This window comes from Opisthorchis viverrini, assembly GCF_000715545.1.
Source record: "Opisthorchis viverrini unplaced genomic scaffold opera_v5_160, whole genome shotgun sequence".
Lineage (NCBI taxonomy): Eukaryota > Metazoa > Platyhelminthes > Trematoda > Opisthorchiida > Opisthorchiidae > Opisthorchis > Opisthorchis viverrini.
The window spans coordinates 568,231-580,463 of record NW_008751817.1 but is presented as its reverse complement, the minus strand read 5'-3'; the positions used below and the strand labels follow the sequence as shown (position 1 = coordinate 580,463).

At 44.2% G+C, this 12,233-nt stretch overlaps 2 protein-coding genes across 2 annotated transcripts in view; one reads left to right on the top strand and one right to left on the bottom strand.

Annotated features, from left to right (window-relative positions):
- Window positions 1–3,874: 3,874 nt before the first annotated feature.
- T265_07172 (hypothetical protein) lies at window positions 3,875–7,305 on the top strand (the record flags this gene model as incomplete). The annotated part of the gene is made up of 2 exons (XM_009172623.1): window positions 3,875–3,963; window positions 7,143–7,305. 2 exons carry the CDS (start codon window positions 3,875–3,877, stop codon window positions 7,303–7,305), a joined length of 252 nt encoding a protein of 83 aa, XP_009170887.1.
- T265_07170 (hypothetical protein) overlaps window positions 5,232–12,233 on the bottom strand; it is a gene marked incomplete at both ends in the record, with an annotated part of 51,888 nt that continues 44,886 nt past the window's right edge. The window contains 3 exons of the mRNA XM_009172621.1: window positions 5,232–5,347; window positions 9,618–9,909; window positions 10,732–10,888. Of these exons, the coding sequence (XP_009170885.1) occupies window positions 5,279–5,347; window positions 9,618–9,909; window positions 10,732–10,888 (518 nt within the window). The remainder of the gene's footprint in view (window positions 5,348–9,617; window positions 9,910–10,731; window positions 10,889–12,233) is intronic.

Here is a 12,233-nt window from a genome sequence, read left to right as displayed (position 1 = left end):
TTCGTGCACTGGCTACGCCCTTGAACTAGTTGGACCTCATACCCATTGTTCCCAACAAGCTGGGATTTAAACCCATTATTATTATTATCTCATCTGATGATCCCCACTGTTAATGACATGTTCCTCTCTTCGTGAAATCCGCACCCCCACAAGCCCCCCAGCCATGCTTCATTCTGTCTGTAAGCAGGTGATCATGCCAGACGGTATGCCACCCACAGGTGTGGCATAAACCTTATTACTATTATTATTATTATAAGATTTTCATTCCATGATAATCTACCAAGTGAGCAAAGAACTTGTCGGTCAGCGGTAGATGTTGAACACTCAGGTGTTAGGTAGCCAATTTTGCAACTTGTCATACCCGATCTCACCTTTTGTTTCGTATGCACAACCTCAGCCAGAATTACTTTGCGAGCTTGTGTAATGCTTTGCGAGAGGGAGAAGTTTCGCTGCATGCTAGGCAGTCGGATGAAATTGGGGAGCTGACTCATGCTGCAAATTTGCATTCGCAGTGCGAACAGTATTTCGTGTGGGTATCGAAGGATTGACGAGCTTCTGCGTACAATTAAAATTTCGTCACGGACTATTGGTAGGTTGGACTGCATCTGCCGATCGGAATGAAACAATTAGATACGCTTTTTGAAAGTTGGAATGTACGATCGGATTAGCATATACGGCAGTTGCCCCATAATGTTCGATTGAATCAAGGATTGACAGTTTTTTGGTGTCAACCCAGGATTGTGTCAGATATCCTAGTCTCATGAAGGTAATTTAGTTGGCATCTCGGTGTTGCCAATCGAGTTGTGATCATTAAAGATGAACGTCAGCAACTCGTGCTCATTATGGAATGTGTCGACTGGTAATCACCTGAGAGTGAGTTCGTGTTCGTCGGCGTATTACGTGAAAATTCTCGGATTAAATGATTCTGAATCCATAGTGATATTCGATACAAATGCTCAGGGTAGTGTTTGGTGACATTTTGGGACAATTCCGTCACATAGGCAATCAACGATGTACCAGATATCGATCGGTCATCAGAGTCATCCGGATATGTTGGGGGAGATAAAGGAATTACACACACTCATGGAAAAGTTGGGGCAGATTTTTCTGGGAGGAGTAGAGGTTAACGCAGAACTCCGCCAAATGTCTGACGCGATGTCGATGAAATCCCACCCACGTCGATCAAAGATAGCCAACCTATAAGACAGCTGTATAACCGTGGAAAAATTTGGCCTAATGTACCCGTTTAGTTAAGTTACACAGAAAACTGCTGTTCAATTTTCATGAATCTAATTTTCACTATCGGGTAGTAGCAGACTTATCCTAGACGACTTTCCAGTTATCAACCATAGATGATACAGCAGTCACGCGGAGGGTTCTGCCTCTACTGTTTTGTCGATTTTTGCTTGGTAATTTCGTTGTACACGGAAGATTAAATCGAGTGATTTTTGAAAACCCATGCGTGTACATTTTACACTTGTTTGCTGAGGTAGGAAGCATCACAGCCCCAAAAGGACGAAAAACTTTCATAAGTGTAGGAATGAATGAAGAAATTGTGGTTGAGTTTCACCGTCGAAACACGACTAAGGGGGGCAGGACTTTATAAATCAACGTTTCAACTAGCAATAGTTATCTCTGACAAGCCATCCGGAATCACAGGATGAACGGAGTTGAGGCCTAAATAGAGGCACGTGGTTGATTGGTCAATATTTCACAGACATCATTCTGTGGATGCAGCTAAGACTGTCCGTCCTCGGATTGGTACTCCAAAGCCATAACTGCGCTGTAAAATTTGGGCAGAAATGATATTATCATCTAGACGGTTCTATTGTGTGCAAATTATGTAAGGTCGGGAGAGCAGTGTTTTCCTTGAGTTCCTGTACCATTGTAAACTGGTTGGTTGCCTTCACACAGAAAGCTATTTCCTCGGTGATGGTCTTCTTTTCAAAGGATGCAGACCCTGCAAGCAGTGTTGGTTTTGGACTGCCACCTCCATCTGAATGACGAAATGTGCGTCCATCTGTCGTTTGGAGGAGACGCAGCGAATACCTTTTCCATGCATGGTGAGAAAGGACCAGAAAACATCATAAGGATAGACGCCAAAAAGGATTTGGGTATCTGGGTCTCCTCAAACTCGTCCTTCTCACAGCACCATTAGAAACCGGCCCAAAAGGCCTTCGCCACTTTACGAATGATCCGATGCGTCTTCTCCCCTATCACTCGCATGGACTCAAACGCTTTACGGGCCTACGTCAGGCCGCTCCTGGAACACACCAACCAAGTTGTCTACTCAGGATGCACAAAAGACTTTACCCTCATTGAGCGTGTCCAGCGAGCTGCTACGATAATGGTTGCCAGCCTCAAATCTGTGGACTACGAAACGCGTCTCGTGGTGCTCGACCTATTTCTCCTGGAGTATCGTCGCCTCCGAGGGCACCTAATTCTTACTTATGCCCTGTTTGGACAAAGTTTGGCCAACAGGTTTTTCACCGTTGACCCAGCAAACACCCGGCGGGAACATGGTAAGAAGATTTTCAGGCTCAGGGCGCACACACTCTTTAGACAAAATTTTTTCTCATTTCGGGTAGTAGCTGCTTAGAATGTTCTTTCTCCGACGGTTGTCCACCCGCCTTGTAGAACCCAGTTCAAAGCACTATTAGGCACTGATTAATGTGAATCCTGGCGCTGGGAAATAAGGAGCAGTGCTACACCCTTTGTTTTCTTGTGCCTTTCAGGTGAACGACAGCTGCTGAAGGACAAGAACAAAACCGACCCGAGAAACTTGAGCAAAAGCTTCTATCCTGTGTAGAAATCCGTGAGCAGGCCAGTTTTTTTAATGAATACGAAATTTAACACTGCGCCCGTGATAATCACATCAAAGGGCTGGCGGTCAATCAGGAGTCAGAGGCTATTATAAACCATTCAGAGTAACTGAGTTCGGAGAGAAAGATGCGGAAAATTGACGTTTTATGTCAGCTTTCCATCTTTAATGCAAAGTAAAAAACGTGGAGGAAAATATTTCTTTTACCTGAGGTGGATTATCTCCGATAAATAGTAAATAGGGGAATCGGTTAAAGCATCACTGTTTGCTGGCAATTCAACTGCAGCGTGCTGTTGGTATACACGACAAATGCACTGACTGTGTGATGCAGGAAGCTGAACTGTGTTGTTTTTCTAAGCAGAAAGAACAATACCACGATCCCATACCATTGTTACAAACGCCACTCTGGGCTATCAATTCGGTTGTTGAACGAACTTCAACGCCTCATGCTCGGTCATGATGAAGAGATTGCAATGAAGCTATAGCATTGCCGTGGTTATCCACACAAGACACCGCCTGAATCTATTACAAGGGTTTCGATCAACTACCCAGAGCTGAGTGCCGCGTGCACCTATGCTTTTTTTAAACAATCATTAATATTTATTTACCATTAAACTACTACGTTCTTTTGAAGGTAACAGTTAGTCATGACTTTTCGTCGTGAATTTAGGTTCTCGAGGTTCACATATATTAGGCCTGTAAGTGGATCACCTTGGTATGGTAGCTCATCAACCATATTGCATGCACTTTTGTGCGACGTTGTTGTTTTTGTCCACTTTTTGGCAGAAATAGCACACTCACAAACCACATGACACCCTATGAACTCATTGCCATTTCGTCATGAATAAATGTATCCTCCACACTGTTGCTGACCAGCAACGTAATAACATGGTTAAAAGCACGCCAGAGTTAACGCTCCTGCATGACCATCCCATGGCCCAAAGTAACACGTGGCCGGGTTTGAACAAACGACTTGGAAAAAAAACAGTGAGGAGTCTAGCGGACTGTAATCAATATTATCGTATGATAGAAACTGTGTTGGTGACAACAAGGATGCAGTTTCTAGACAGCATTGGAACTTTGGGGGAGAACATGTTATCTTTGCTAAATATCAACAGTGGGAGTGTGAAATACGATCTGAGGTTGGTAGCATATCATGCCCGTGTTTGGTGTATAGTAGTTCATAGATAGCGGTAGTGGCGTGTTTCTAGTGTATACCGTTGAAGGGATGCACGAGCGACCGGTCTCCCTAGCACTCGAAAGAAAGAGCAAAATTCTACTTTCACCACTCCCAAATTCTACCAATTCTTTTGGAAGCCCCATCCGAAATTTGTCGCCCTACCTTCTTACCGATTACAGCAAGCAACGCTTGACGAAGTTCGTACGTGAGCAAACACAGGTGGCACATTTGGGTGACCAGAAATCCTAATCACCACCAACCAAAATATACGCTGTTCTCTCGCTCATTTTACGTTGCACTTCCAAGAACTAGTTCTTTCTCTTATTTTAATTATTCTGGCTATTGTCGTTAAAATAAAACACATGAAATTACAGACCAGTCCGGTGTTTTCTTTTTCTTAATATTTCAAAAGGCAAGTGTTATTTTGTCCGTGACTCCAAATAGGTGAACTCAAGATCTTGTTAAAAGCTTGCTAATTATGGTTAGAAGTATACTCCTTCCGAGAACAATGGTGTTAAATACCTCTAGTTTACTTTACCTGACGAATCCAGCTGGTCACCGTAAGTTCGGAAAGTTAACGAAATTCGGACTTTTTTTTACTATGTATTTTGTCCAAGTCTCAGCTTTGTTAGCGCATGCGTTCTGCCCCATTGGAGTCACCGTTCTCTCATCACATTCCTCGGCATTTTAAAGGAAGCCTTCTTCAAAGTCTGTGGAATTACAAATGTTTGTCTTGTGGTGTGGCCACTTTGCCCGAAAATATTGTCGGACAGTCAACACTTTGCTTAATGAATTTCAACTCAGACCAGCATTTCACTTCCTGCGTACGGTCCAGATAAACCCATACCTACGAGAACTACAGTGCATCCGAATGGTGTGGTTTCCAACATCGCGCAGTATCTTGCCAGCATTGACCCGTTTTGCGACATAATCCTGCCGCGCCTTCTGATTTTATTCTCCGGACTGCATTTTCACCAGTTGACTACTCATACTTCCACTGCAAGTTTTTTCGGCTGGAAACACCCACGGAAGCGGATAAGCTGAACTTGACTTGACTTGAACTAACAGCAAGATACTACTGCAATGTTGAACATTTGACGACCTTCGTTTAATTCACCTAATATTCAACAATCAAACATCTTCAATTGGAAGCAAGCCAAGAAAGTAAATCCAAACCAAATGTAATAAAAATCACAATTATTCGAAAAGAATAAAGTTATAAGTATAATTCAAGTGAGATATAGACGATGGAAGTGGAAAAATGCTGATCAAACAAGTCACAGAGTTGTAACGGCCAATTTGTTGATTGGTACGACCGGTAAATGGATTCCCAACTTGGAGAGACTCTAAAATTCCGAAACAATGAAAATGAAAAGAAACTCTCAGGATGATATTACAAAAAGATGTGTGTTATAAACTATACAAGCGGCATCTGTAACCATGTATATCGGGGCTTGCAAAAACAACATCGCACGCAGTCAGTAGTGAGCGCTTCATCAACAAACAATGTAAAGCTTGTAATTATACAAGGTTCCGAGGGTGGATTGTCATTGAAGACATAGAAATTTACATCAAGTTAATCACAGTAGGTCCTATACGTTCTAGGCTAGTGGAACATCCAAGTAAATAGATAATTTGCTTGTCCATCAGCAACCAACATTTCAACCATTTCATAAAGTACACCGAAACGTCTACACACACGTTATTCCGCACGAAAGGCCAAATGACGAGAAGCATCTTCTCACAGAGACACCCAACACTAGAGAAACGATAGGTCTTGTTAAAACACTGGAACGATATTGATGAGTTTGAGAGAACGCTCCAAAAAGTGGTCTTTCTTTGTGGAATTAGTGGTACGTAAGATTTATCGAAACGTATACGTACACAATCATTTCTGTACTGTAGAGAGAGTTCATTAACAGCACTAAGCTCAGATCAATTGGAAAAAGATAAATTCCTATGGCACTACCAAGGTTTCGTCGCACACAGCACAAAGTCATTCCAGTTCGGGTCGAACAGGAGCACAGAAACTCTGAATGGAAAGTACTTCCGTCGAAAGACAGAAGCGGCTGTTATGCATAAGGACAGAATAGGAAACATCGTGCGAATGTCCACGCTGTGCAACAGAATCGGTCATCAGAGACGCGGAGTATACTTGCGCACATGTTCCCTCGAGTTAAGCTAAGCTGTAAACACATTCGAAATAAAGGTATGCAAATGACCAATCTGGCTTCACTGTTGGATTTCACAAGAAAGCGGTATTATAGTTAAGATGACATCCTGAAGTATGTTTCGATTGTAAGTAAGTGAACATTTGTAACAAGGGGGAGGACACGGGGTTTTGTTTTGCGGTGTACTCGACATAATCCTCGAGGTGGAAGGAAGGTCCTCATTTGAGTTACGGAAGCTGTAGCAACAACTGAACATCTTGCTCGTAGGTGATAAGAGGGTGGCGTTGTAAAACATCAAGGTTGAGCGGCTTATTACTGCGTGAAAAGCGGATCAGGCGGGGCAAAGGCAAGAACAACAACCAAAAATTGAGGTAAACCCTTATAAGGGGAGGCTAACTTGAGAATGGGTAGCAAAATGTCCCAGATATATAGTACTTATCCATAATCTCTGCCACCTAGAGCACCCCGTCAAATCTAGGCACCGAATTTCGGGCTAATAAAACATATAGTTCGTGAGTTAACTAGTACGAATGATACACTGGTGCACTCGAAACTGTTCGAGTCCGGGATTGATGTTAAAGATAGTTGGGTACCTATTCTTGGGGAAGTGAATCAGTTAGGGAGAGTTTGATACGCTGTCTTCCCAACAACGGTCTCCGGTTGACACCAACTTTAATGGACACAACTTTCAGCAGGTAACAAGCTCATTGGAGAACCAAGTACGCTGTTTCCTCCCACGTTGTCAATCTGGATAATACTACATCCGCAGTTAGTTTCCCGTACGACCATCCTAACATGGTATTCAAAGGTTATGTATAAGCAACGAACATGCTACAATTGAAAATCGCTGTGGCCACAGAAAATATGGAAGCAATAACGACGAAGGCAGATAAGAGAAGTGTCATGAGACGGCACCATTTTGCTCACATTCATTAGCTTGACGTGTACCTTCCACGAACGCTCCTCTAAGTGTTTCCGTAAAGCGCCAGGAAGCGCCTTACGATGAAACTTTTTGCTGCCGCGACCAGTTTCAAGTGATTCGAGCAACGCGTCATAAGACAGGTGTCAGTGAGACAATATGCGTAAAAGACGGAAAAGCAATTCACTCCCTAAACCACCGTCTTGAGTGGTGAGATGAGCACTTAGAAGAACGGTTCACCTGGTCTCTTTCAATACAACCGACGGAAGAGCTCAGCGGGACCGAATGGAACACTGACGCCAACTGACCATCAGCAACCGAAATCCAGCGTGAGATTTCAATCCTGAAGCGGAAAAAGGCACCTGGCCCAGATGACTTACACCACGCGCTCTTCAAAGGTGGCGAGGTCTGGTGAACAGCTTGACAACCTAAGTGAAGAATATCTAGAACTAAATAAGAATGCCAGGCGGTGGAGCTCCTTCACCGCCATCCCAGTTTTCAAAAGCGTAGCAAGAACGTCGAGTGAAAACAATCGTGGTATCAGCCTGGTACCCGTCGCTCTCTGGCATTATTTTGCACAGGTTGATGGATTATCTGGAGAGATAGATTCGTGAGAATCAGGCCTAGTTTCGCCCTTGTCGGTGATGCACCGACCACACCTTTACCTTGAGACAAATTCTTAAACAGCGCCATTCCTTCAGACGTCCCACGTTGGTCGTTTTTCCGGATTTGAAAGCTGCATTTGATTATGTCGATCGTCAACAGTTTTGGCAGTGTCGGTCGATCAAAGGTGTTCCTTCCAAATTTCTATCCCTCATGAGGGCATTGTATGCGAAATCCTGTGGGTGCGTACGAGTATACGGGAAGCACTCGCCTGAGTTCACCACGTGCAATGGTGTAAGACAAAGCTGTCCTCTTTCCCCTTTCCGCTTCAACTTTGCTATTGATATGTTGCTTGAAATTTCTCTACCTACCTGTCGGGGAGTTCCCTCACAGACATTGAGTGTGCAGACGATATTGTTCTACTTGGTTCCCGTGGACTGGCTGGGGATGGGACTATTTCTCGAATCGGAAAGGCCACTGCAGCTTCCGCTAACCTCCGACACCTATGGCGCTGACGTAACGTCAGCGTGTTTGTCAAGGGCAGAGTTTACACAGCGGCGGTGACATTCCTACTGATTTACTGATGAGAAGCGCGGTCCTATGCGCAGAGGATATACGGAAGATGTTAGTGTTCGATCATCGGTGTCCCTGAAGTATTGTTCAGGTGTGGTGGGAAGATGGAATTAGTGAAGCTGAAGTACGCCAAATGGACTTATGAAGAAGGAACTCTCCCGCGGTAGATGAAGTACTCAGGCTTCATAAGGTGCACTGGCTGGGGTAAGTATTCCGCAAGCCAGAAGACTGCCTGCCTTGCAGAGCTCTTCTCGCCCAGCTCTGTGCTGAGCGGAAGCGACCGAGAGGTGGGCAGTGGATGAACTGGCAACGAAGTGGGAAACTAGTGGGAAAAGCAGTAAACTTGGTCGGGTCGGCTACTGCCGGCTCTCTGGATGGGGATCCCGGGAATCAAAACACCAATGGTTAATGACATTAGCAGAAATGGTCCAGTCGCGCAGTCTGTGGCGCTCGCACCTCAAGGCTTTCGCCTTCAATGCGTAACTACCCAATTTCCGAACAAACTGAACATTCCTTCACCTCCAAGGCTTGGTTGTACGAAACCGTAGCAGCTGGAACCAGTGTGCCTATGGCACACTGGTTTGATAATCAATAAATCCGTTGTCCGTCAGGTAGGGCGGCCAATGCATGTATGGAAATCTACGAATTAGTGGACCACATTAGTTGTTTGAGATCAACCAAAGCTGCGTGGTGGATAGGTCTGTTGGGCCAACTATCTGCTTGGGGTCCACATTGTTCTCTTGCCCATGTTCGGGGTTCCGAAAGTAATGCAGCTAGTGTACGGACATGCGCTTGAATGACGTTGAGGGAAGCCGTTTTCATCATTTACATTGGCGTTGCTTCTCTTTATACCCCAGCATTGGAAACTAATCTATCTCCAAGAGGTGCTTCCAGGAAGACTCATAAGGTGGACGTTGTGGTAGGAGTGAGCATTGCGATATTCGACTGACCGTTAGGACTTCTTGCTCGCAGAACAACGACGCGTTGAATATATGAAATCAATCAAACGTAAGCAGAAAAAGTACGACGACGCGATATCAAAATCTAATTGATAGGCTTTCTTTGTTTGTGCTTGAACGGAAGACACAAACACAACAATGAGTACTGGAACGGTGAACTTCGTAGGGCTTTCATAGTGTGGATGGTGGTACTTCGTCTGGATAGTAGTGTAAGCTGCTTACAGCCAAAGCCCTGGAGACTGAACATGAGAAACTGTTCTCCAAAGCTTTTTGTTATGAGCTATGCCAAAGGAAGAAAACCGGAGAACATTCTCGACGTAACTGATAACTGCAATACTAATGTAGACAGAACGAAGTCGTGCTTGCTGTGTATCAACAAATCAAGAGTTACCTGTGCAAGATATTCGGTGGCCGAAGCAACAGTACTAGACTTTCCTTTGAGGTCCTCTGTTGTTTGCGCAGTGGATAATGTGCGGCTGTCAGTCAACCTGTCTGCTGAAGGTGGTAAAGATACGTCGACTGGTTGGGCGGGTCTTTCCAGGCTTGGCTTCTCTGTTTCCAAGATCTGGGGTAGCCGCCGACTTACAGGGTTGCGCTGTACTTCGTTGAAATAATCAAACAGAGCATCAAACTGAATGTAGGAGTTGATAAGTTTGAAGTCAGGTTGCGAATGGCCAGACACACTAAAACGAAGACATTCAACAAGACGGATGAATCATATGCACCGTATAAGCATCAGCTATTCAAAACCTTTCAGTGCCTGCTCCGGTTCCTTAATCAAACTAATCCACATGAAATACAAAGGATCGGTTAGTACCTACATGTGGTTGCAGTGATGTAAGGTGAAGTTTGGACTAGACTTCAGAAATGCAAACGGAACCTTTATCCAGGATCCTGAAAGCAAGTTGAATCGATGAAATGATTCGGACTTTCTTTGAAACAGACGAAGGCGGGGCGAAGAGAGATATCAAAATGAATCCAACAAGAGTTCAGTGAACAAAACGCGGAGAACTGAAAAATGAAAACAACACTAGAAATTCACAAACAAACACAAGTAAACGCAGGGTCGTCTTTGCTAACTACAGATGCGGCTTTCTTTTACGTCTGGATTAGTTTTCGTCTTCCACCGGGGCTGATAGTGGTGAAGTAGGGAAATCATTCGGCGCTTACTTTGTGGCTCTGATCGGGAGAAGACTTCAACCACTTCTATCACATGTACACAAAGGCGTCAAATTAAAGGACAGAATCTAATTCGTTTAGTCAGCGTTTGTTCAGAAGTAATTTGCAATCAGACATATGCACACACCAATAATTTTGCAACCACAAATCATGAGCCGGATCGCATAGAAACTAGCAACTGATTGGATGGCAGTAAGTAAGCACAATCGGTTTCAAACCTTTTCCAATTGATTGAAAACACAAGTCTAGTTAGTTCTTCTGGTAGCTAACTCCTTAGGGCTAGAGGGTTTCTGTTCCACAAACGAAGAAAATGTAACCAAACTTACACTGGCCAGTCGGATAGACTTGCTACAGGCGGGATACACTGCAAACGTCGCCACAATGTCTGGAACGCGTCCGTTTGTGGAAGGCACATTAAAAGACAGTACAAAGTTTCGCGGAGTTCTGCACTGTATCGCTTATCCAGTAGGTGCATTCGTAAAGCTGATAGGAGAAAGATTAAGCGCAGGAAAAGTAATCAGATGAGGGCACTATGTGGAAAATGGATGGTATCGGCTAAGTCATATTGAGAAATAAGCCGAAATCGGACCAACGTAGGTGTTCGGGGGTCAGCCGTCCCTAATAACCGAACATCACATCATTTGGACGGATGTATCACGTGCAGGACACGGGTCAGACGAAGACATGCCCTGATTGGTCAGAATCCTAGCCAATCGGAATCAAGCACCTTTGACTCGACGCTTCTCGCCCCCTCACGGACATTCTGGCACGACCTTGTGGAACGCTCTGTGACTACCCTATAAATACGGTTGTATTGATTTTGCTTTGTTTCCACAAAGGACTGTGTAGAGCTACCGTGCCTTTTGATACACCATAGTGGGCGGAGCAGGAAGCCAAGGGACCGATACAGAGTTGCACAACCGTACACCAAGTTACAACAGTAGGACAGAAAAGACTGATCAGAAGTGTACCAGCCATTAAACTGAGAATCGGCGACGTGCAATGCTTTGGGTACTTTTAAACCACAGTAACCTGAACACAGAGTTGTGGATCAGTATGGTAGCTATTGACCGGAGGTTACGTTGAACAACCAGATGGAAAAGACCGTTTACCAGGAATGAAAATCACAGTGCTACAAATAGGGGAGGGGGCTATTGGTTTAGAACAATCTCACATGCAGTATACATTTGTGAATGGAATCAGTCACTCAGCAACTCAGAGTAACTTTCAAGCACTCACAGGTATAACTGCCAATCTTACTGGCATATCACTGCACGTGGATCACGCATCCCTACACTATTTATCGGCGTGTTCGTAGTGCGCTGAACTTCAAACTGGTGACCGCCTCCATAAATGGACATAGAATGAAAGCCTTCTGGCAGCCAGTAATTTGAGTATGAAGCAGAACAACTCGACGCAATAGACATTCGAAGTTAGAAATGTATATCGCATCCTTTAAGTAGAGATGTTGAAAAATTTCAATACGGATGAGATAATAGTATAGTGGTACTCGAGTTTACAGTGGGATAAGTTGTAATCACAAAAGGCCACAAAAGAAATATTCCCGTATGATTAACTAGGCTACATCGCTGGTGGGTATCTCATCATCATCATCATCAAAGACAGCAACATCAGTGTTGCCACTGATGCTTCACTGCCGTACAACAATAAAGTTCGTTTAGTTATATATATATATGTAATTGTATTAAAAGCTCTACAGTGAAGAGAAGAGAAAAAGTGTGGGGGAGGAAGCGGACCTAATGCTGGCCTATGTCAAGCATACTGAGGTGCCTACACCTCCAACCGCTCAATCAGACAATCTGGAAAG